The sequence below is a fragment of the Jaculus jaculus genome, chromosome 7, assembly GCF_020740685.1.
Source record: "Jaculus jaculus isolate mJacJac1 chromosome 7, mJacJac1.mat.Y.cur, whole genome shotgun sequence".
Lineage (NCBI taxonomy): Eukaryota > Metazoa > Chordata > Mammalia > Rodentia > Dipodidae > Jaculus > Jaculus jaculus.
The window spans coordinates 48,205,109-48,231,899 of record NC_059108.1 but is presented as its reverse complement, the minus strand read 5'-3'; the positions used below and the strand labels follow the sequence as shown (position 1 = coordinate 48,231,899).

The window sequence follows — 26,791 nt, the reverse complement described above, 5'->3', positions numbered from 1 at the left end:
CAGTGGTATAGCTGGCAAAGACATTCTCCCATTCAGTGGGTAACCTACTGGCTCTGCTTATGGTGTCTTTATCTGTGTGAAAGCTTTTCAGCTTCATGAGATCCCATTGGTTGAGTGACTCTTTAATTTCCTGGGCTACTGGGGTTTTGTTTAGGAAGTCTTTCCCCACCTCTATATCATAAAAGTGCCTTTTCTTTCTTTCAGTAGGAGAAGAGTTTCAGGTCTTAAATTGAGGTATTTCATCCATTTGGACTTGATTTTTGTATATGGAGAGAGGAGTGGGTCTAGTTTCATTTTTCTACATATGGTCATCCAATTTGTCTGACACCATTTGTTGAAGATGCTGTCCTTTCACCAGTCTACATTATTAATTCCACTGTCAAAGATCAAGTAGCTACAGTTACTTAAAGTAAGGTCTGAGCCTTCAATTCTGTCCCATTGGCCTATGATTCTGTTCTTTTGCCAACGCCATACTGTTTTTATTACTATGGCTTTATAATATAGCTTATATCAGGTATGGTGATATCTCCAGAGGTATATGCTGAGTATATGTTTGGATAACCAAGGCTTTCTGCCATTCAATAGGACTTGAGATCATTTTTTTTTCAAGCTCTGAAAAGAATGATACTGGTATTTTTTTTGATATGTCATCAAATCTGTTTATTGTTTTTGGTAGAATTGTCATTTTTTACAATATTAATTCAGGAGCATGAGAGGTCTTTCTATCTTCTGAAGTCCTCCTCAATTTCATTTTTGAGTTTCTTAAATGTTTTCATTGTATAGGTCCTTGGTTATTGTTACTCCAAGGTATTTAAATTTATTTGTTGCTATGGAAAATGGGACAGCCTTTGTCCTTTGTATATACAAAGACTATTGGCTTTTGTGCATTGATTTTGTATCCTATCACCTTACTGAAGGAATTAATCACTTTTAGAAGTTTTGAGATGGAGACTTTCAGGTCACTTATATATAGGATCATGTCATCTGCAAATAGGGCTAACTTGACTTCTTCCTTTCCAATATGAATCCCTTTTGTTTCTCTCTCCTGTCTTACTGCTTGGGCTAGTACTTCTAGTAGTATGTTGAAGAGCAGTGGTGAGAATGGGCCTTGTTCCTGATCTCAATATGAACTCCTTGAGTCTTTCTCCATTAAGTATTATTTGGGCTTTAGGAGCTTTACATATAGCCTTTATTGCATTGAGAAATAAACCCTCCATGCCTGTTCTTTCCAGCATTTCCATCATGAAGTGGTGGTGTGTTTTGTCAAAGGCCTTCTCTGCATCTATTGAGATGATCATGTGGTTCTTATGGTTCAGTTTATTTATGTGTTGTATTATGTGACCAATTTCCATATGTTAAATAATCCTTGCATCACTGGGATGATCAAGCCTACTTGATAAAAGTGGATAATGCTTTTGATGTGTTGTTGAATTTGGTTTGTGAGGATTTTGTTCAGGATCTTTGCACCAAATGCACCAGGGATATAGGACTATAGTTTTCTTGTTGATCTCTGTCTGGTTTTGGTATCAGGGTGATGTTTGCTTCATAAAAGGAGCTGGGAAGATTCTCTGGTCTCTGATTATGCAAAACAGTTTGAGAATAACTGGTTTCAGTTCTTCAATGGTTTGATATAATTTGGGTAAGAAGCCATCCAGTCCTGGATTTTTCTTTTGGGGGAGTTCCCTCCCTGAGGTAGGGTCTCACTCTGGCCCAGGCTAACCTGGAATTCACTATGTGGTCTCAGGGTGACCTCAAACTCATGGTGATCATCCTACCTCTGCCTCCCTAGTGCTGGGTGCTGGGATTAAAGGCATGTGCTACCACGCCTAGCTTTGGGGGAGGTTTTTGATTACCCTTTCAATCCCCATGAATGTGATAGGTTTGTTTGGGAACTTAATCTGCTCTGAGTTTAGTTTTCATAGGTGGTGTGTCCCCAGGTATTTATCCATTTATTCCATATTATCCAATCTTGTGGAGTAGAGATTTTTGAAGTAAGTCCTGATGATTCATCCAGTTTCCCTTATGTCTGTTGTGACCTCTCCTTTCCCATTTCTAATTTTACTAACTTGAGATTTCTCTCTCTTGCTCTCTCTCTTACTTATTTTTTGCTTGATCAAATTGGCTAGGGGCTTATCAATATTTTTTTTTTTTTTCAAAGAACCAGCTCTTAGCTTCATCTTTTTTTTTTTTTTTTTTTTTTTTGAGGTAGGGTCTTACTCTAGCCCAGGCTGACCTGGAATTCACTCTGTAATCTCAGGGTGACCTTGAACTCACAGTGATACTCCTACCTCTGCCTCCAGAGTGCTGGGAATAAAGGCATGCTCCACCACATCCAGCTAGTTTCATCAATTTTTAAATTTTACTTTGTTTTGTTTATTTTTATTTATTCATTTGAGAGTGACAGAGAGAGAAAGAGGGGGCGAGAGAGAGAGAATGGGCACACCAGAGCTTCCAGCCGCTGCAAACGAACTCCAGACGCGTGTGCCCCCTTGTGCGTCTGGCTAACGTGGGTCCTGGGGAATTAAGCCTCAAACCGGGGTTTCATCAATTTTTAAATTGTTTTATTAATTTCCTATTCATTAATTTCTGCTCTGATCTTGATTATTTCTTTCCATCTGGAACTCTTAGGGTTGGATTCTTGTTTTTCCAGTGCCTTTAGTTGGACAGTTAGGTTGTTAATTTGGGAACTCTCTGTTATAAAGGCATTTAGCTTGAATTTTCCCATTAGGACTGCCTTCATTGTGTTCTGTAAGTTTTGGTAGGTTGTATTTTCATTATCATACAATTCTAGAAATTTTATGATTTCTTCTACAACCCATCCATTTTTCAGTGTCCAGGAACTGGTGGAGTTCTTGATGAGTCTCTTGTTGATTTCCAGGCTTAAAGCACTGTGATATGATATAATGCAGGAAGTTACTTCAATTTTTCTGAATTTATGGAGGCATACTTTATGGCCTAACATATGGTCTATTTTGGAGAAGGTTCTGTGGACTGCTGAGAAGAATGTGTAGTCTGTAGAGATGGGGTGGAAAGCTCTGTAGGTGTCTATTAGATTGAGTTGATCTATGGTGCTGTTGACCTCTGTATTTCCTTGTTGATTTTCTGCTTAGATGATCTGTCTATTGATGATAGTGCAATATTGAAGTCTCTGACTATGATGGTGTTGGTCTTTGTTGTCAAGTAGGTTTTGTTTTATAAACTGTGGTGCACCTGTGTTTGGTACATATAATGATTGTGATATTCTCATGTTGGATCATTCCCTTGATGAGTAAGAAATGGCCTTCTTTGTCCATTTTGATTACTTTTTGTTTGAAGTCTATTTTCCCATATACTAATATAGCAATGCCTGGTTGTTTTTATTTCTATTTGCTTGGAATATCATTTTCCATCCTTTCACCCTAAGGAGGTGTCTATATTTAGTGGTGAGGTAGGTTTCTTGAAGACAGCAGGTAGAAGAAGAGTCCATTTTTTTTTGATCCACCATCATAATTTGTATCTTTTGAAGGGTGAGTTAAGATCATTAATATTTAAGGTCATTACTGTGAGGTTTGAATTACTCCCTGCCATGATGAAGTGCTTTATGGGGTTTGGTGCTTTCTTGTGCTTTGTACTTTTTTGAGCCTGGTCCATTTTTGGTTATTGGGATATCATATTCTTATTGTTGGCTCTTGAGATTGGGTATTTTACTCTTCTGTGTAGAGTATTCCCTGAAGTATTGTGTATAGATTTTGCTTTGTGTTATATAATCACAGAGTTGACATTTTTCATGGAAAGTTTTATTGTCACCATCTCTTATGAGGGATACTTTTGCTGGGTAGAGTAGCTTGAGTTGGAAACCATAGACTTTGAAGTGTTCCATTCCAGATCTTTTGGCTTTCAGGGTTTCCACTAAGAAATCTGTGGTAATTCTGATGGAATTGCCTTTGTATGTAGTGAGTTGGATTTCTCTTCTGATACCTTTAGCACTCTTTGTTTTCATTGTTAAGAGTGTATTATTATTAATATTAGTTATGTACACAGCCCTGTTAGTACCATTATTAGCCTTCTCCATCCTCCGCTGGGACTCTCCTCATTGGGAAAGGCGGATTGTACATTGTGGAGGTAGCCATCAGTTATGGGTAAGAGACAATATCCCTGTGCGTAATGTCCCAACATGTGGCTCTAACAATCTTTCTCCACTCTTCCGCAAATTTCTCTGAGCCATGTTGTGTGCATTTTAGGTCTACATCAGTGACAAGGTCTTGGGAGCCTCTGTGTCTCTGGATATCTGGGTTGGTAAGAGAGTGAAGTCCATTGCTAAGAGTTTTAACTATGATGTGCCTTTGAGAGTTTCTTCTTTGGTCCTGTCTGTTTTGTGTTCTGTGGGCTTCTTATATCTGCATGGGCCTTTTTTTTTTTTTGCCAGATTGGGAAAATATTTCTTCAATAATTTTGTTGAACATGTTCTCTGTGTCTCTAGATTGGATTTCCTCTCCTTCTGGTATACCCATGATCCAGATGTTTGGCCATTTTAGGATATCCCACAGTTCTTATTCCACTAGTCATAAATTATGGTTTTCCTCCCTCATTCTCACCAGTACTTATTACTTGTTTTCTTGATGAAAACCATTTTTCTTGGGATGAGATGGAATCTGAAAGGAGTTTTAACTCTCATTCTCTGATGGTTAAAGAGTTTGAACATTTTGATATTAATTGGTTCTTTCTTTCTTTCAAGAACTGGTTGTTCACATTGTTGATGTGATGGCTATTGTGTTTTTTATGTGTGTGTTAAATTTTGTATTTCAAAATGGTGGTATGGGAGATACACAGTACTGTGCAGGTGATATGGGCAGAGTAATAACTTTCAAGGTGGAAGTCCTGTGTTGGGAATAACCAGTCAGAAAGCAAGTTAATCTTACTGAGGGCCATAACTCCAAGGACAAGGTATTTGTGTAGCAAACTTCTAAGATCTTGGAAGTCCATAGAGAACAAATGTCAAACAGAGAAAAAAAAAAAAAAATGACAGTTTTAGTATACAGACTAGAGTGGGTTAGACCTGGTTAGGAAAACAGTAATGTCTCTTGAAAACATTTGTATCAGCTTCAAACATTTTATCCAATTTTTCTCAGTGCTGAGGTGGGTCAACATAGGAGAAAGCATTTGTGACCTTCCAGCTTTAAGACTATGGATTCAGACCCATTAGGCATCAACCAGCAAAAAATATTTATAAAATGTTTGTGTTAACAATAGACTTAATTTTTCCAGTTCATCAAAATAGTCAAAGTCTATATTTATTAAAAAAAGATATCGATAGAGGCATTATTCCTTCCCTAGCTTAACAGGATCTTTACAATGATCCCTACCACTATCTTAAGGCTTATAATGATTCTGGCATCCCAATACTTAAAAATCATTGCCTTAATAATATAGCCAAATTCAAGTTATAAACTAGTTTCATATTTGATTTCTGCAGATTATCAAGCTTAACTTGTTTCATTAGCAGGAAAATTTACTTTTATAGGAAGCTATTTGGTAGAATTTGATAGGATAAAAGAAGGTGTAATAATGGCTCTTCTTCAGTATCTTAGCTAAACATTTCAAGGCATGAGTCATCTGCATGATTTTATGCAACTAAACAGACTTATGCTTATAGTTAGGTAGCATTTCTGAAAATGACATATCTAGTAAATACTTTATGACTATATGATGAACCTAGGGAATATTATTTATTTTTACTCTCAGAGTTTTACAAACAGTTCCACAGATGCTACTTTACTGTTTTTAAACATAAGATCAGTGTTTTGCCCAGTTTGCATATCCTGCACAATTATACAACCACTTGTGTTTATCACTTGCCAAAGATGATATAAATACTATTAAATCTAAGTTGACTTAGATTTAGTCTTGTTTCTTTGGGGGTGAGATAGGGTCTCTAGCTCAGGCGGATCTGGAATTCACTATGGAGTCTCAGGGTGGCCTCAAACTCACGGCAATCCCCATACCTCTGCCTCCTGAGTGCTGGGATTAAAGGAGCGCACCAGCACGCCCAACCTTAGTCTTGATTTTTTTTTTTTAAACAATGTATAAAACAATCATTCTTCACTGTAAAGGTCAGAGAAATTTTCAAGAGCTGAGAAAATGTTTAGTCCAGGTTTTAAGAAGTACAAGAAGTGTATTCATCTGAAACTTAATATGTTTTTTTGATGATCACTGAAATCTAAGCTACAGTAAACATACTAAAATTAAGAGTTAAATGGACTCAAGCTTGAATACTAGCTCCAAAATTATAACTTAGTGGGCTGGAGAGATGGCTTAGTGGTTAAGCACTTTGTCTGTGAAGCCTACAGACCACAGTTCGCGGCTCAATTCCCCAGAACCCACGTGAGCCAGATGCACAAGGTGGCACATGCATCTGGAGTTCGTTTGCAGTGGCTGGAGACCATGATGTGCCCATTCTCTCTCTCTCTTTCTCTCTCTCTCTCTCTGCCTCTTTCTCTGTCTGTTGCTCTCAAATAAATAAATAAAAATAAAGAAAATTTTTTAAAAAAATTATAGCTTAGTGATTGTGAGGCAAGTTGACATCACTAAGGATAAAACCCCTCAGCAAGTATGTTGAGAAAGTGAAAATGTTCAAGAGATGCAAAGGTCCTCAGCTTGCTGCTACTTCTGTTATTTCACAATAATGGGTTTTACCCCATTATAAATACTCTTGACCCAAAACTTGATTATTTAAACCTTACAATCATAATAACCAAAGATGACTCTAATTGAGCTAGTCTAAAATTTTCTCCACAGTCAAAATTTATTTTCTTATATTTTTATTATCTTGTAGTTTTGCTAATAAAAATTAGTACTTTATAAGTACTTATTGTTTCTAATTTCAGTATCTTCTAAATCTTTCCAATCCTTCTGGTATCAGATCTATGTCTAATGTTCTCATAAATAAAGTCTTCATGATCAGCTGAATCCTTCTGTAAAACTTACCACTTTCATTTGAACCTCACTGCACTGTCTTGCCATGTCTTTTACTCCTGCTTTGGCCTATATGCTTCTTATAGAGGGGGTTGCATAGTGAATTCCTAAAGTACATGGAAATAAGATAAAAAGAATGAAAGAGAAATTTCTATAACCTTTTCAAGAAGTGCCTGGAAGAATCTGGTACTGAAAATCTAGACAAAAGCTTGGGGAACTGCTATGTGATGAAAATAAGTGGATAAGTTGTGTTTTCATCCAATTCCCACATCCATCCATCCATCTATGTTTATGCCCACAGATTATTGCTGGTCCCACCTCTGGTTAGAGAAGTTTCTTTTTACAGATGGTGGTAACTACTAAGGAGACTCAAAAATCATCAAAATGCTAAGAATAAGTGACTCTGTAGTACTCAATGTTAATTGAGTCATCTCTATCTTGCCCTTAAAGGCTCAGGGACAATGCACAAGACAGAATGTGCAGAATGCAGTCACTAAGGCATGACAAGGCTGTTGCATTTATGTCCTCACAGTGACTGTTGCAACTTGGAGAAGGTCCACATAGGTCCCTCTCCCAACCTAAGGAGTTATTGAAAGTTAATGGTAGGTGGGGATATGGAAGATATTTTCTGCAGTGGGATCCATGTACTCTGACAAAATCCCCTATCGCTGCCCATGCAGGCAATGCTAATTAAACTCAGTGATGTACACACACACACACACACACACACACACACACACACACACCACAAAGGTGGAAAAGGGCTTAGCTGGGGCAAGGAAAGGTTTCAGTGCAAGGGGAATGAGGAGTTGGGGCAAGAGAGATAGTGCAAGAAGAAGATGCTCAAAATACCTTAAACACATATATAGAAGAGGAAATGCCTGATGTAAGACTTGTGCATAAAAAATAGTAATTGATTGGTGTTACTTACTTCATGCTTATATTTTACCTACACTTTCAAAAATTATTCATGTCAACTTTACAGGTCAGAGCAAGTGATACAGCAGTGTCTAGGAACTAAGGACAATGAAAATGTCAGAAAGTAATAAAGCCTTATTTGAAGGTTTAACATATCCTACATAGGAAGAATGCTTGTTTTTACTTTTAGCCAGTTAAGATGTTAGTTAGTGAAGCACCCAAGAGCCATTAAGTTTTAACACAGAAGTTACCCACACAGGGGCAAAAGAAATTATCAAACTCAAGCTCAATTTAAGTAATTGCATTTATGTAACAAAGTAAATCCAGTGAACTAAAAGGGCTTCATAAATCTCATAAAATCTTATTAAATACTTTAGAAAAGTGAAATATAGAAATATTTACTGCTAAGCCAGGAGTGGCAGCATCCTAGCACTCAAGAGACAGAAGTAGGGAGGATCACAGTGAGTTCAAGGCCATCTTGAAACTACCTAGTGAATTCTAGGTCAGCCTGTGCTACAGCAAGATCCTACCTCAAAAGAAAAGAAAAAGAGGGCTGGAGAGATGGCTTAGTGGCTAAGTGCTTGCCTGTGAAGCCTAAGAACCCCGGTTCAAGGCTCGATTCCCCAGGACCCATGTTAGCCAGATGCACAAGAAGGCGTATGTGTCTGGAGTTCATCTGTAGTGGCTGGAGGCCCTGGCGCACCTGTTCTCTCTATCTGCCTCTTTCTCTTTCTCTCTCTGTTGCTCTCAAATAAATAAATAAAAATAAACAAAAAAAAATTTTAAAAAAGAAAAGAAAAAATTACTGAGACCATTGTTGTTTGTTTCTCTCACTTGTAGTTTAAGTTGCATTTCTGGTCTGTAACAAAACCATACAGAATAACATGCTATTACCACTCTTGCCTACATTTTATACTCTTATAACAATATTGCATGTTAGCCTATTTTGTCTTATAACTGCATGGCACTTTTTGTATTTCTACTACTGCTACATAGCAAGCAACACAACTTTTATTTACTTTACTTAAAAGTTGATGATTCTCCTCTAACCTTCTACTCACGAGTTCTTACCTCTGCATTGAGATTATCTGCAAGGCTTTCCAGAAACTGACTTTCAATTGGGTTTTGTTGAGTGAGCAAGGTGAGGTAATGGCTGAGTTTATCATGTGTTGTTATAATGATTCCTTCCCCAAATTTGTCAAATTGTGGTCGTCCAGCTCGGCCAAATATCTGCATGACATCTAAAATTCCAAGGTCAACAAAGGATCCTCTTTTTGCTGCATATATTTGTGTTCCCTAGATGAGGAAAAGTTAATAAAATTTACATAAATACACACATATAATCCCAAAGAGCTGAAAACTGAAATTGGACAAATATGGCAGGATCTCTAAAGTGTACTTTAACTAATCCCTTCATCGTCTGTGATAGAGTTAAATTTTTGCAATATAAACTAGAATCTTATTGGAGAAAATAATTCTGGCTTTAAATAAATAACATTCAGTCAACAAAACAGATACAACACAATATTTTCCTCAATAAATCAATCTAGAGGTTTGCTTTAACAGACACACAAAATCCATGTGCAAAGGAAGGTAAGCTCCTACCTTAATAATCACAGCATGAGCAGGAAGATTGACACCCCAGGCTAATGTAGCTGTACAGACCAGTACTTTGATATGGCCATTAGAAAACAGGTTTTCTACCAAATTTCTGTCCTGTCGAAGCATCCCTGCATGATGAATGCTAAAGCCATCTGGGAACAACTCCCGGACTTGCTTATTTCTTGACTTTTGCACCTACAGTAGAAATCAAAAAATAACATCAAAAATTATCACTAGGATTTAAGTGCAACTGTTATTTGATATATCTTTTAAATATATTTATTAAAGAAAGCAAAAAAATTAAGTACCCTGAGGCATAACAGTAAACAGTGCATTATACAAAGTTATATAAAAGGTTACTATCATCTACCTTCAAAATAATTATCAGAACATGATGTACAATTTTCAAGGATGAACTGAAAACTAAGGGTCACATCCAGCTGTCCCTTCTTGTAATGAAACCTATTTCTTATTCTTCCAGAAATACTCTACTAAATGTAAGCATATCTGTATTCAAACTGAGAGTGAAAGTCAGAGCTGTCACACTGTAAAAAAAAATCCATCCTAACCCCCACTAACACAGTAGCCACAATAGCCAAAATTTTGTTTGAGTCTCTTCTGAAAAAATGCTACCTTACTTTTCCATTTCCTATTCCAGGTCCACTGCTTGAAAGATTTCCCCTCCTTTTACTGAGGTGTCTTCCCTTGATTTTCCCCATACAGTGAATTAATAATAAACATCAATGCTCACCAACAGCAGTGTTCGTAGTGTTTGATAGCAAGGTATGATGACCATATGCTGAGGCACCTCAACTTTACAGCTACTTTAAATGTACTAATTTCACTGCTGGCCTGATGCAAATGTGAGATCTGGTAATTTACCTGCAATCTATATAAGTACACAGCAGATATTCTGTCATCCACTAGACATTCTCACTAATGAAAATATTTCTACATTTTAAGTTTTTAAATATGAAAATTTCTTTTAATGTATCATGCTATGTATTTATTATTGCTCTTAAATTTTTCATGAACAATTCAACAAATTCTTTTTGACCAGTAGTTGCTGTAGATTAACTTAAAAGAACATTACACTTTCATAGTGAGATTTAAGGAGAGTGGGGTTCTAGTGCAGATTTTTCACAATGATTATATCTCACGTCAATTACAGTTTTACATTTCTAAGTTAATTTACTGAAAAAACACTGAAATCAGCTTCAATTTTAAATATCAAAATTAGTAAACACCACCATCTAGTGGCCAAAGTGTAAATGACAACGTGCACTGAGAATACAAAGCGTAATTAAGACTATGTTCTTCATGTTTTGAGATGTACTCTTTATTTACTTTTGTGCAATACACTCAGCATGTAGAAATCATTTTACCATACACTTTGCAATTCCCTGCGTGTTATGGTTTGAAACTACAAAGTCCCACAAAGGCTCCTGCTTTGAAAACTCAGACCCCAGCTGTAGACACTATTTTAGAAGGTGGACCTAATTGACAAGAGAAGTAGGTCTTTTAAGGTCTCTGCTTTTAGGGGTATTTCAATATGTGGACTCTGCCATCACTCATCCCACCACGGACTCTGTGGTGCCTTCCTGGCTATGATGGGTTGCAATCCCCTGAAGCTATGAGCCAAAATGAATCTCTCCTCCCGTAAGTTATTTCTGTCAGCTATCTAGTCATACAGATGTAAAAGAAACTAGTATACTACACTTGGATAATATTTATTTATTTTTTTTAGATAAAAGCTTCTTAGTTTTTATCAATGTAGGAAGATTTTGTGGGGTATTATTTATAAACCTAACAGAGTTCTTTCAGAAGCCAAAGAAAGGGAGACAAGAGACATAACCAACTCCACTTCTCTAACATCATGAAGTACATGCTCAGAAAAACACAAAAAACTTAGCAGCTGCTACTGGAACTGTCCTGTCCAAGTCACCATCTGGATGTCTGCTTGTTCCAAGTGAGGGTTCTGTCAGCAGAGTGCCTGGGTTGGTATGCTCTGCTGTGCTTGTGATCAACAGAGATTCCTTGGACAACCCCCCAGCTCAAGCAGGACTTGGGTGAGTCCTCAGAGATACCGATGAAGTAAAGAGTATGTAACTACAGTAAAAATGTACTTAGAAAGTAGCCAGGAGATTGGGAGTGCTTGTACTGTCTGTCACTAGGCTGGTTCCACATGCCCAGCTGCCAAGGTACCAACTAGGGACATTAATCAGGTGTCTGTGAGGAACTAGGAGACATTTAAGATTCACTTCATTAATCTTTATCCTAACATACTCTGTGTATTATTTCCCTTTTATTGGCTCAGAAGAGACATATGTGACAACTATCTTATAAAGACATTAATATTTTTTGATTTGCATTTTATTGTTTGTATTGAATGACTTAATTTCATTAAATATTGCCACACTGCTTGCTAAAAATATGTTACAAATTCTCAATTCAAACAGCAATATATATGATATTTGAATAGCAATCCATGTGGCAGATAAGCATATCTGTCTTTCTGAGATTGACTTCAATCTGATTATTTCAAAATGCATCCATTTTCCTTGAAATGATTTAACTTTGCTTTTTATGGCTAAGAAAAACTCCATTGAGTATGTATACCACAGTTTATTTATATTTTCTTGGCATATACCGAGGTTGGTTCTGGAGTTGTTTATACTTACCTTTTAAAATTTTTATTTATTATTCTTATCCTTTTTTTTTTGCTTTTCAAGGTAGGGTCTCACTCTAGTCCAAGTTGACCTGGAATTCACTATATAGTCTCAGGGTGGCCTGGAAGTCATGGTGATCCTCCTACCTCTGCCTCCTAAGTGCTGGGATTAAATAGAGGCGTGCACCTTTCTTTAAGCTGAAGTTCCATTTGTCTAATTTAGCACAACTGCCATTTTCAATAAACAAGACAGCCTATTTACAGCGTAAAAGCTCCTTTGGAGTATTTCTTTATAGTGAAGGCTTTCCTACCTAAAATCCTACAACCTGTGTAGAAAAAGAAGAACTGTGGCATTTACCTGGGAGTGATACAAAGACAAAATCACAAACAGAACTTGGGAGACTACACTGGGCAAACTCCAGCTAGAGACGTATGCAGATGGAATGGGAGCTAATCTGTTATTAGGAAATGTACATCTGTTTCTTCAAGGCTATGTGTAGGTTAAAAGTTTCACTAGTAACTAAGGAACTTAATGAAAGCACATCTGGGGTTTGTTTATATAAGATAATCATCAAAGGAGTTTCTATTGAAAGAGCTGAGAGTTAGAGTTGACTATTCAGTGTGCAAAATGATGCCTATTGATAAGATGGTTGACATGTCAACTTTAAAAGAAACCAGGCCAGCATGGTAGACATCTCTTTAATACCAGCACTTGGGAGGCAGAGGTAAGAGGATCAACAAGAGTTCGGAGACACCCTGAGGATACATAGTGAATTCCAGGTCAGCCTAAACTAGAGTAAGACCCTACCTAAAAAAAAAAAAGAAAAAGAAAAAAAAGAAAACAGAACAGGGGGCTGGAAAGGCAGCTTAGCAGTTAAGGTGCTTTCCTGAGAATGCAAAGGACCCAGTTTCAGTTACTCAGTACCCAGTTAAGCCAGATACACAAGGTGGCACATGAGTCTGGAGTTCATTGGCAGTGGATAGAGGCCCTGGTGTGCCCATTTTCAATCTCTCTAATAAAGGAAAAAGAAAAAAAGAAAAAAAAACAGCAGAGACTATATAAAGACAAAACATATGATTAATGAAATGTACCCACTGCTGAAGATTAGTATTGTGCCAGTAAGGCAGATGAAAAGTGAGCTAAATATTCAACTTTAAATCCCAATAAATCCTGACTCGTTCTGCATCCCGACTAGTTTATCACTTCAAAAATATTACATAAATTGAATCAAATAGTATATTCCTTTTTAAAAATATTTGTTTGCAGGTAGAAGAAGAGAGAGGAGGAGGACAAGGAGGAAGAGGAACAGACGAAAAATAGGTGCACTAGGGCCTCTAGTCTGCACACAACTCCAGGTGCAAACGTCACTTTTTGCATCTGTTTTTATGTGGGTACTAGGGTATTAAACTTGGATTGTTACCTTTGCAGGCAAGTGCCTTAACAGCTGAGCCATCTCTCTAGCCCTCGAACAGTATATTCTTTTACTTGTTTCTGTCACCTATCCTGGATGCCTTTAAGACTCATCTATGTTGCTGCACATATGAATACTTTGCCCCTCTTATTGAGCAGCATATACTGGTGTGAAAGGATGGACACTTTACGATGTTCTAAGCTCACTAGATGGCATTTGGGTTGCTTCTAGACTGGGTACCAACAGAGTGTCTATGAGCACAGATATTTCTTTGTTTCTGTGCACACATGCTTTCTTTTGCTGAGTATCAATGCCAAAAGTAGAGCTGTGGGTCACAAGGTAAATGTACGTTAAATTCTATGAAAATCAACAAACCATTTCCAAAGTAGCTTAACATTTGGCATTTGTCTCAATAATGACTGAGAGCTCCAGTTTCTTCCCATGTATGTCTGTACTTGACACAGACACGTTTTAAATCTTAGCCATTGTGTTGGGTGTGTGCTAGTATCTGATCATGGTTTTAATTTATATTTCTCTATTAGTTAATGCTGCCATATTCTTGGATTTGTATATCTAATCAATCCTCACAGTGTTTAATGCACATATAAGATTAAGGATACACATTTCTTACTATAACACACGTGCAGTAATACTTCTATCCATCTATGCACAACACAGCTGTACAACTTGACCTCATGAGATTTCATGCTAAGAAAACTCATATTCATTATCATATGAAAGTATTCACATTCTTAAGGAAAAAAATTTTCACCAACAAACAATGAAACAAAATAGTGACTAAAAAAAAAGTACTTTTTCAGCATGTCTAGTGCCAGAAGGTGTTACATGGGCGACTGGGGGAAAGGACCAATATCTGTCCAAGTAACTCATGGTTTAACCTACTTAGCAGCAAATAACCTGTTGTGATGTCCACACAAGTGCAATAGTGGCACACAGCCATGGTGTGGAACCAACTGCTCTTGATTTGGCTAACTGATCCCCTCAGTGGTACGGGACCCATAGCTGTAGCTGGGAAACAAGTCAGAAACAAATCCAAACATAAGCCCACTCTCCAATATCAAGCTATCATCAATCATGGGCTACAAGAAAGCCTACACCTATTAAACTCTCTATTAAAAAAGTAAGGGTTATCTCATTTGGCCTGGTGCTAACTTACTGTCGGTTGGAGAATCTGCTTCTCTTTTTCAGATAGATGCAGATCCTAAGGAGAGAGCCACTCCATCATACCTCAAAAGGACCCCAGCTGAAACTAAGGAAAATTGGCAAAACAAGCAAGGGTGCTGTTTTCCTGATGAACCGAATACCAGCACAAGGGGGAAGGAGACCAACACAGAGAAAAATCAACTCCTACCAAATCAGAGAGCCAGAGTCTCAGAGGTCCCCAACACCTCATCACTGAATCAGACCAAAAATGAACCCAACATGGCTCAGGGAAATTTTGTGGAAGAGGGGGCAGTAAGAATGTCAGAGCCACATGTTGGGTAATGATATGCAGAGACATTTATTGTACCAATAACTGTGGGCTAACTCCACAATGCACGACCCATATACATCAACAAGGAGGGGCTAATGGGGAAGGGGTAGGTCACGGATGAGCCTAATAATGGTACCAAACTGCCTGCATTTGCTGAATACAAAACTAATGTTTTTAAAAAAGCACTTTAGAGAATCAAAGGGAAGGTAAATCAATCAAAAGCATGTATTGGGCTGGAGGGATGGCTTAGAGGTTAAGCGCTTGTCTGTGAAGACTATGGACCCTAGTTCAAGGCTCGGTTCCCCAGGACCCACATAAGCCGGATGCACAAGGGGGCACATGCATCTGGAGTTCGTTTGCAATGGGTGGAGGCCCTGGTGTGCCCATTCTCATTATCTCTCTCTCTCTCTCTCTCTCTCTCTCTGCCTTTTTCTCTGCATCTCTCTCTCTCAAATGAATAAATAAATCTTGAATTATTTTTTTAAAAAAGCATGTATTTATCATATCCTGGATGAGGAGTGAAAATAAATAAGACAATTACTAAGCACTGAATAATTCTCAGACCAGTAAAAGAGACAAATATGCTAGTCATTTCTTTAAATCATGTTGTTTTACAGCAGAGGATACATGCCACTGTGGCTATGTTTGTCTAGATAGCATCTGACCTGGGAGAAGAAATAGCAAGATATAAATGAGAAAGGGCCAAAGAATGAAGTAAAAATAAGTTTCTAAGTTAAAATAAAAACAAAACAATAATGAAAATTGGAGCATTAAGGAAGAGGTGATAGGGCTGAAGACATGGCTCAGTGGTTAAGGTGTTTATCTGCAAAGCCTAACCTGCAACCCAGGTTCAATTCCCCATCACCCAAATCAAGTCAAATGCACATAGTGGCACAAGCATCTGGAGTTTATTTGCAGTAGCTGGAGGCCCTGGTGGCAACAATCTCTCTCTCCCTCTTCTCTGTGGGTTTGCATGCAAATAAACAAACAAACAAATAAAATATAAAAAAGAAAAAGATTATGACCTTTATGTATGATATAAACCAGCAGCTGTAAATAAATTGATAGACGTTCTATATGGTAAAAATATTCATAAACAACAATAAAAATCAAAGGTTAACTAAAATTTTTTTTGCTATTACATATAATTTGATATACAACTAACCAAGAATAAAAACAACTTACAGAAAAAGAAATACAAATGGCCAATGTAAAAATGCTTAGAAATGCTGATAAAAACAATAATGAAATACAGGGATGAGCATGTATCTTGGTAGAGTCTGCCTAGCATCCATGAGGCCCTGGCTTTGATCCCCAGCACCACATTAACTGAGCATGGTGGCACACAGTACTCAGGAAGTGGAGGCAGGAGGATCTGAAGTACATGGTCATTCTAAGGTAGCTACACAGTAACTTTAAGTCTGGCCTGGGATGTATGAGACTTGTCTCAAAAAAAATACATAAATAAAAATAAATAAAGAAAGAGAAAAAGAAACACTTTTTTATCCCTATTATTATTAATGTAAAAGCCTGATACTGTGAACTGTCGGCTGAATTGCATGAGAGAAAGTTATCTCTATGAGGAAGTATAAACTCAAATATTCTCTTTAATAGACAACTCACTAAACTTTTAAATGCATCCAGTATATTATGGATAAGTCAGTGCATACAATTGTAAATACCAAAAATCCAAGTAGGGATATTATTGCAGCACTTTTATAAGTGAACTATAATATCCATATTATAGTAAAACTATGTGATTAAACAAATGAAAAAACTGTCATGTTGATTTGGAAAGGACATTGTGATATACTGTGAAATAAAAAAATGAGACAGCTTGTCTAATCTGATCCAATCTGTTCCCCCTAACAGACATATGCAAATACTCACAACAATGATAAGTCATACAAACACTTTCCTCATAAGAAATATACGACGTTGTTTTCTTAAATTTTTTATTAGCATTTTCCACAATTATAAAAAAATCCCATATTAATTCCCTCCCCCCCCACTTTCCCCTTTGAAATTCCATTCTCCATCATATTACCTCCCCATCATAATCATTGTACTTACATACATACAATATACACCTATTAAGTACCCTCCTCCTTTCCTTTCTCTTCCCTTTATGTCTCCTTTTTAACTTACTGCCTCTGCTACTAAGTATTTTCATTCTCACGCAGAAGCCCAGTCATCTGTAGCTAGGATCCACATATGAGAGAGAACACGTGGCGCTTGGCTTTCTGGGCCTGGGTTACTTCACTTAGTATAATCCTTACCAGGTCCATCCATTTTTCTGCAAATTTCATAACTTCATTTTTCTTTACTGCTGAGTAGAACTCCATTGTATAAATGTGCCACATCTTCATTATCCACTCATCAGTTGAGGGACATCTAGGCTGGATCCATTTCCCAGCTATTATAAATTGAGCAGCAATAAACATGGTTGAGCACGTACTTCTAAGGAAATGAGCTGATATCTTCAGATATTTGCCTAGGAGTGCTATAGCTGGGTCATATGGTAGATCAATATTTAGCTTAAAACAGCTCCACACTGATTTCCACAATGGCTGGACCAGATTGCATTCCCACCAGCAGCGTAGAAGGGTTCCTCTTTTTCCACATCCCGTCCAACATTTATGATCATTTCTTTTCATGATGGTGGCCAATCTGACAGGAGTGAGATGGAATCTCAATGGAGTTTTAATCTGCATTTCCCTGATTGACTAGTGACGTAGAACTTTTTTTTAGATGCTTATATGCCATTTGTATTTTTCTTCCTTTGAGAATGCTCTATTTAGCTCCATAGCCCAAATTTTGATTGGCTTGTTTGATTCCTTATTATTTAACTTTTTGAGTTCTTTGTATATCCTAGATATTAATCCACTATCAGATATATAGCTGGCAAAGCATTTTTCCCATTCTGTAGGTTGCCTCTTTGCTTTTTTCACTGTGTCCTTTGCAGTGCAAAATCTTTGTAATTTCACGAGGTCCCAGTGATTAATCTGTGGTTTTATTGCCTGAGCAATTGGGGTTGTATTCAGAAAGTCTTTGCCAAGACCGATACATTAAAGGGTTTCCCCTACTTTTTCCTCTAGCAGTTCCAGAGTTTCAGGTCGATGTTAAGGTCTTTAATCCATTTGGACTTAATTCTTGTGCATGGAGAGAGAGAAGAATCTATTTTCATCCTTCTGCAGATACATATCCAGTTTTCCCAACACCATTTGCTGAAGAGGCTGTCTTTTCTCCAGTGAGAATTTTGGGCATTTTTATCGAATATCAGGTGGCTACAGCTACTTGGGCTTACATCTGGGTCCTCTATTCTGTTCCACTGATCTACATGTCTGTTTTTGTGCCAGTACTACGCTGTTTTTGTTACTGTGGCTCTATAGTAAAGGTTAAAATGAGGTATGGTGATACCACCAGCGTTATTTTTGTTGCTCAGTATTATTTTAGAGAGTCGAGGGTTTTTTGTGATTCCAAATGAATTTTTGGATTGTTTTTTCTATATCCATGAAGAATGCTTTTGGAATTTTGATAGGGATTGCATTAAATGTGTAGATTGCTTTTTAAGAATGCTATTCTCACAATACTGATTCTTCCAATCCAGGATCAGGGGGTGTTTCTCCACTTCCTAGTGTCTTCTGCAATTTCTTGCTTAAGTGTTTAAAAGTTCTCATTGTAGGGATTTTTTACTTCCTTGGTTAGGTTTAGTCCAAGGTACATTATTTATTTATTTTTTTTTGATGCAATTGTGAATGGGAGTGATTCTCTGATTTCATCCTCTGTGTGTTTGTTGTTAGCATATATGAAGGCTACTGATTTCTGTGTATTTATTTTGTATCCTGCTACATTGCTGTAGGTTTCGATCAGCTCTAACAGTTTGCTAGTAGAGTCTTTAGGGTCCTTTATGTATAGAATCATGTTATCTGCAAATAATGATAACTTGATCTCTTCCTTTCCAATTTGTATCCCTTTTATGTGTGTCTCTTGCCTTATTGCTATGGCTAAGACTTCCAAAACTATATTAAATAAAAGTGGGGACAGTGGACACCCTTGTCTTCTTCCTGGTTTTAGTGAAAAGCTTCCAGTTTTTCCCCATTTAGTAATATGTTGGCTATAGGCTTGTCATAAATATCTTTTATGATATGGAGATATGTTCCTTCTATTCCCAGTCTCTGTAGGACTTTTATCATGAAGGGATGTTGGATTTTGTCAAATGCTTTCTCTGCATACAATGAGACGATCATGTGATTTTTGTCCTTCAACCCGTTTATATAATGTATTACATTTATAGATTTACGTATATTAAACCATCCCTGCATCTCTGGGATAAAGCCTACTTGGTCAGGCTGAATGATCTCTTTGATATACTCTTCTATTCTGTTTGCCAATACTTTGTTCAGAATTTTTGCATCTATGTTCATGAGGGAGATTGGTTTGTAATTTTCTTTTATCTTTGCCTGGTTTTGGTATCAGGGTGATGCTAGCCTCATAGAAGGAGTTTGGTAGAATTCCTTCTTTTTCTATTTCCTGGAAAAGCTTAAGAAGCAATGGTGTTAGCTCTTCCTTAAAGGTCTGGTAAAATTCAGCAGTGAATCCATCTGGGCCTAGGCTTTTTTTAGTTGGGAGATTATTGATAACTGTTTGGATCTCCATGTTTGTTATAGGTCTATTTAAGTGATTAATCTCATTTTGATTTAACTTAGGTAGGTCATATAAATCAAGGAAATCATCCATTTCTTTCAGATTTTCATACTTTGTGGAGTATATGCTATTATAGTATGTCCCTATGATTTTTTGAATTTCTCTGGAATCTGTTGTGATGTTACCTTTTTCATCTCTTATTGTATTAATTTGTGTCTCTTCTCTCTTTCTTTTGGTCAGATTTGCTACGGGTTTATCAATCTTGTTTATCCTTTCAAAGAACCATCTCTTTGTTTCATTAATTCTTTGGATTGTGTTTTTTTTTTTTGTTGTTTCTATTTCATTAATTTCTGCCCTAATCTTTATTATTTCTTCCCGTCTACTGATTTTTGGTTTGCCTTGTTCTTCTTCTTCCAAGGCTTTAAGGTGAAACATTAGGTCATTTACTTGCGACCTTTCTAATTTCTTACTATAGGCACTTAAGGCTATAAATTTGCCTCTTAGAACTGCCTTCATTGTGTCCCAGAGATTTTGGTTGTTGTGTTCTCATTATCGTTTGACTCTATGAATTTTTTGATTTCCTTCTTGATTTCTTCATTGACCCATTCATCATTTAGTAGTATATTGTTTAGTTTCCATGATTTTGTGTACGCTCTATAGCCTTTCTTCCTACTGATTTGTAGTTTAATTCCATTTTGGTCAGATAGAATGCTAGGAATTATTTTAATTTTCCTGAATTTGTTAAGATTTGCCTTGTGTCCTAATATATGGTCTATTTTAGAGAATGTTCCATGTCCTGCTGAAAAGAATGTATATTCTGCAGCCTTTGGATGAAATGTTCTGTATATATCAGTTAGTTCCATTCCTTCTATGACCTCATTTAGTGCAGATGCCTCTTTGTTTATTTTTTCCCGGGATGACCTGTCAATTGATGACAGTGGGGTGTTAATGTCACCCACCACTACTGTATTTGGTGTTATCTGTGACCTTAGTTCTAACACTGTTTGTTTGATGAATTTGGGAGCCCCCATGTTAGGTGTATATATGTTTAGGATTGTAATGTCCTCCTGTTGGAGTGTGCCCTTAATCAATATAAATTGACCTTCCTTGTCTTTCTTGGCTAACGTTGGACTAACGTTTACCTTGTCAGATATTAGGATAGCAACCCCTGCTTGTTTTCTAGGCCCATTTGCTTGAAACACCGTCTTCCAACCTTTCATCCTAAGATAATGTCTATCCTTAGTAGAAAATCGAATTTCTTGGAGACAACAAATTGTAGGATCCTTCTTTTTAACCCAGTCTGCAAACCTGTGTCCTTTCGTTGGGGCTTTGAGGCCATTGACATTAAGAGATATTATTGAAAGGTGTGTACTTAACTAAATACTGTACCCATTCAATCAAAAACAGCCCCAATTATGTATGCCAGAGTAGTTATTATTACAACCAGATCCTCTATCAACATAGAGGTTAAGATTTCTGGTCTGTTAAAGATCGAAGTCAGCTTGTGACCAAGTGAGCCCCTTCCTTGGTGCAATCCCAGTTACCTTGGATGATTTTGGTCTCAGTCAAGTTGCTGTCTGGTCATCGGGCTGCTGTTCTGATTTCTGGAGCTGGGCACTCGCTTTTCCTGTGGGGCAAACTGAGCCTGGCAACTTTGGCCCTGCAGATCAGCACCCCCGCTGCTGGAACTGAAGCTGCTGCTGCTGGGCCTACCACTGCTGCTGCCTCTGCTGCTGCTGCCTCTGCCACTGCTGGTGCTGTAGCTGCCACTTCTGGAGCCACTGCTGCTGCTGCCCCTGAAGCTGCTGCTGCTGCCGCTACTGTGTCTGCTGCTGCTTGGTCTGCAGTTGCTGCTGCTACAGGATCTGCTGCTGTTGGGGCCATTGTTACCGGTGCCGGAGGTGCTGATGTTGCTGCCGGACTCTGGTCCTGCTTGGGTCCAGCTGTCTGCCCACATTGGTGTGGCCGGGTCCTGGGACTGTTGCTCTGTTCACTGGAGCTGGGCTCAGGCAGTGGGGGAGGGGAGGGAGCCGCAGCTGCTCTGGTTCTCTAGCTGTTCCATGTGTGCTTCTACCTCGTGGTCTGCTCCTCTGTTGCTCACAGCCGCTCTCCCTTCACGTTTCCTGAGTTGCGGAGAGCGCTGGTGTGAGTGGAAGCTCCCTGCACCTGGCTTCTCCTATGGCTGAAGCCGAGTTTGGAGGCTTTCTGGTGCGCCACCGCTGCTGCCGCTGTTGGCAGAGCTTCTGGGGCTGCTTTTGCTGGCCTGTGCGGGCTTTGGATGCTCTGGATCTCTTCTACTTCTCCGCCGCTGCTTCAATTTCCTATACACCTCACTTTTTAGTAAAAGTGTATATTTTGCTGAGTTTTTTTGGTCCCCCCCGCCCCCCGGCTGCTTTGGCGCAGTAGCTACGCCACCATATTAACCGGAAGTCCCTACTGAGTGTTTAAACAGACATTTCATTTGGAGAAATGAATGGAAATGTGATAATTAACACAATGAGTTATGAAACAAAATTTGTCTTATTACAAGATACGTATGGCTTGTGGAGTTTCCAAACAATTGCTACATCTTCCACCTGGCTCTCCAGACCATATCCTATAAGGTAATCTAATAAATCCCCTTTACAACTCATAATAATTCTATTGGTTGTGTTCATCTAGAAGACACTGACTAATACAGTCTTTCAAACTCTAACTAAACAGACAATACTTAAAAAAAAAACACCCAACTTTCATTATTTTTATTTAGAAGGAAGAGGAAACTGATTTTTTTAGCTAGTTATGCACAGAAGCTGCTATTAATATCATCACATAGCTTGCAACAAGTTCATTCAATTCCAGCTGTCATAAATTCAAGTAGATTACAAAAACAAGATTACTGGTTTATATACAATAAAAAGAACAAAACAGGGCTGGAGAAATGGCTTAGTGGTTAAGCACTTGCTTGTGAAGCCTAAGGACCTGGCTTGAGGTTTGATTCCCCACAACCCATGTTAGCCAGATGCATAAGGGGGCGCACATGTATGGAGTTTGTTTGCAGTGGCTGGAAGCTCTGGCATGCCCATTCTCTCTCTCTCTCTCTCTCTCCCTCCCTCTCTCTCTCTCTCTCCCTCTTCCTCTCCCTCTCCCTCTCCCTCTTTCTCTCTGTCTGTCACTCTCAAATAAATAAATAAAAGGAACAAAATATTCTTCAAATGACCTTGTTAGTATATACTGTTCTAACTTGTTCAATAGTAGCTTTTGGTAAATACTCTGATTATGCTTATCATATGATAGACTCTTTTCACCAAACATAAAAATATATTAGATATAAAACAAAACAAAATTTGAACTCCTGACAATGCCTATAAAAGAAATTCAGCATAGAATGGGTAGAAATGCTTAAGCCCTTACAAGAATACTAACCATCTATTAAAATTGTCTTTAAAAGCAAACAGGTGTTGAGATCTTGTGTTAAACAGTCTGATAATTCCACTTACAATGTTCACTTAAGTTAAAATGAGAACCAAAGTTAAAATCAATGGTTTAGCTGGGAGTTGTGGCGCACACCTTTGATCCCAGCACTGAGAGGTAGGAGGACTGTGGTGAGTTTAAGGCCAGCCTGAGACTAATTCCAGGTCAGCCTGGGCCAGAGTGAAACCCTACCATGAACTACCCCCCTGCAAAAAAAACAACAGTTCAATAACAAAAATATCTGCACCCGTTATGATTCACTAATCTCTACAAATATAAACTGCTACTACTCCTTAAGGTATGCTCTGTTTAAAACAAACAAACCAACCAACAAACAAACTAGTTGCTACTGAGTATCTTACACTCCTGCTTGCTCACACCATTGTTGGCCACTTTCCCGTAGTAGCTACTCAGAAGCAACCAGCCTGACAAGAAGTATACCCCAGGGCAATGGTAGCACACAGCTTTTGTGGGTAACATTTGGCTGAATGGCTAAGAGATCCGCTCAGTTTAAAGGAACCCATAGCTAGTTTGGAAACCAGGTCAGAGTCCTATGGAGACAAAGCTTATGATCTCCAATGTCAAGTACCCATTAGTTTTCAACTAAAAGAGAGGCTACATCGATCAAAATCTCCATAAATTAGAAACGGTTATCCAATTTAATCTATGCTGACTTTGCTCTCTGTTGAAGAATCTCATTTTCTTTATTAGAAGGTAGCAAGACCCATGAGACTGGAGAAAATAAACCACCCTTCACATCTCAGCCAAGTAGACTTAAACACACCCTCCAGGGCTACAGAGATGGCTTAGCAGTTAAGTCATTTGCCTGCAAAGCCAAAGGATCCTGGTTCGATTCTCCAGGACCCACATAAGCCACATGCATAAGGGGGCGCATGCATCTGGAGTTCATTTGCAGTGGCTGGAGGCCCTGGCAACCCAATATTCTCTCTCTCTCTTAAATAAGTAAAATATATTAAAAACAAAACAAAAACGCCCACCAAGGCTCAGGGAATTTTGCAGAAGAGGGGACAGAAAGATTTTAAGAGTCACAGGTTGGGACATCATGCCCAAAGGCATTGCCTCCCCCCAATAACTGACTGCTGCTTCCACAACCCCATGGGAAATACCAGCAACCCCACTGAGGAGGACCCCCCCAGGATGGGGGCAGGGAGGAGAGAAAAGATGGTACCAACACATGATGTATTCATACAAAGTATGTCCTTAATAATAATAATCACAAAAACTTCTGAGCTTTCTGAAACAGTATCAATGTGGGGACAGTAATAAAGCAATTAAATAGCCTTGTAGCAGTGAACTTCTCTTTGCTTAGGCAAATCAGTGATCAGGAGTTTATTTCAAGTTTATAGTTTTGAATGGAAGTTTCAGCAAGGCACAGAAAAGCAAAGCACATATCTGCAGCAAAGACAAGAGAGCCCAGATGGTTCTGAACATATAGTGAGTGGGGTAGCACAGATCACTATCAAGGTACACCACCTCCAACAAGGCTCTACCTCTCAAAGGCTCCACTAGCAAGGGGTTGAGTTAGGAAATTTAATCACAAACACTTGAGAATATGGACAAATTTGCATTCAGTCCACCACAGGTGTGCAGGGGAAACTGGATCCACATTGTTCCTTATCATCTCACCATTTTTAAATTTTGTTACATGTGTAGCTTTGTGAAAAGAGACATTTCAAGCCAGTTTCAAAGAGAATTTCATGTATCATTTCATTGACTTTTCTTAGAAAAGCACTGAAGTAAGAATCATATTCTCCATGTCCACTTCATTTAATAGAAGAAAAAGTAATTTTAAGAAATGTTTATGATGGGTGTGGTGGCACACGCCTTTAATCCCAGCACTCAGGAGGCAGAGATAGGAGGATCACCATGAGTTCAAGGCTACCCTGAGACTACAGAGTTAATTCCAGGTCAGACTGGACCAGAGTGAGACCCTACCTTGTAAAACCAAACAAAAACAAACAAACAGACAAGCAAACAAAAGAAATATTTAGCTGTCAAAGGCTTTTAGTAATAAAGTCACAAAACTTAGGGCTTCATTTGGAATTTCCAAGACAATTTTCAGCCAATAGGAGCACCAAGTTCCATAAACTTGAGCTTCCCACACTTGGACACCAGACTTTCCTTCCCCCCTTTTTTCTTTTAGTAGACAATTAGGAAATGCTGGTGGCTTTGCATCTAGGTGTATTTTAGACATCAAATATGGGAATGAATGTTATGAGGAGTCCTGAAGTGTAACTGTCACTGGAGAGAAAGATTCATCTTCACTTCACGAAGGACCCCGGTTCGAGGCTCGGTTCCCCAGGTCCCACGTTAGCCAGATGCACAAGGGGGCGCACACGTCTGGAGTTCGTTTGCAGAGGCTGGAAGCCCTGGCGCGCCCATTCTCTCTCTCTCCCTCTATGTGTCTTTCTCTCTGTGTCTTTCGCTCTCAAATAAATAAATAAATAATGAAAAAAAAAGCTCTACTAGGCAAATCAAGCATTGAAATGAAGGTTAAAGAATCACTTGATTGGGGATGGAATGAGGGAGACTAGGAAGGAAGGTGGGGCAACCAATAAAAAAAAAGTATGTTTGAAAATGACATGATGAAATCCATTACTTTGTATGCTTACTTAGGAAAACACCTTAAAAACAAAAGAAACCAGAGGCGAGCATGGTGGCGCACGCCTTTAATCACAGCACTTGGGAGGCAAAGGTAGGAGGATTGCAGTGAGTTCGAGGCCACCCTGAGACTCCATAGTGAATTCCAGGTTAGCCTGGGCTAGAGCAAGACCCTACCCCGAAAAACCAAAAAAGAAAAAAAAAATCAGAAGGAATCAGTGTATAGTAGTGATGCTTATCAACATAAGCAATGGCAAGAGTCATGAAGCTAAATATTTTATGCTTTACCAGAGCACTTACCTTTTAATGTTTTGTTTTTATTTTAATCTTTTGTTATTTAATGATTTTAATAAAAATAAACATCCTATATGATCAGACAAAAATAGTTTCTGTGGAATTGCTAGAAAGTTAATACCATTTAAATTCAAAGGATACTTTGTAAAAAAGGATTATCTTAAATTCAAAAGCTCTGAGAAAACATGAGAAAGGTTAGTTTTACGGTAATATGCACTGAGAAAGTGCTCCATTTCAAAGCTTTCTTTAGATGTTTAGGATATAGTTAAGTTTAAGAAACATGTTTCATTTAAAAACAAAAACAGGAAAAGCACAATGTCCTGTATATGCCCTCTTAGAGGTCTAGACATTCCAGAGTGGACTTGATCTATTAGTGGGAAGGATTAACTCTGGAGTCAGCCAGTCAAAACCATGCACTACTGCGTAATGGATAGAAGACTGGTAAAACCACTGACCACTTCAACTTTGGTTTTATTTGTAAAATGGACATACAGATCCTGTAAGAAAAGAACAATCATGCAGATCAAATGAGAAAGCTACAATGAAGACATTATAGTGCATTCCTTTTAGCATAAGAGCAAAGAAGAGAAATCTTTGGATACTCATTGTCAGATAAATACTATATAGAAAAGCTGGAACACTGGTGAACAGGGTGATATTTTCTGAAAACATATACTCATTACCTTAGGAGAGTTCATTCCTGCTAAAAGACTTATAAAAACATTTGGG

At 38.1% G+C, this 26,791-nt stretch overlaps 1 protein-coding gene across 1 annotated transcript in view; it reads right to left on the bottom strand.

Moving 5' to 3' along the window:
* Ascc3 (activating signal cointegrator 1 complex subunit 3) overlaps positions 1–26,791 on the bottom strand; it is a 380,520-nt gene that overhangs the window by 153,380 nt on the left and 200,349 nt on the right. The window contains exons 15-16 of the mRNA XM_045155316.1: positions 9,475–9,666; positions 8,941–9,165 (exon numbers count right to left, since the gene is read on the bottom strand). Coding sequence (XP_045011251.1) covers positions 8,941–9,165; positions 9,475–9,666 — 417 coding nt within the window. The remainder of the gene's footprint in view (positions 1–8,940; positions 9,166–9,474; positions 9,667–26,791) is intronic.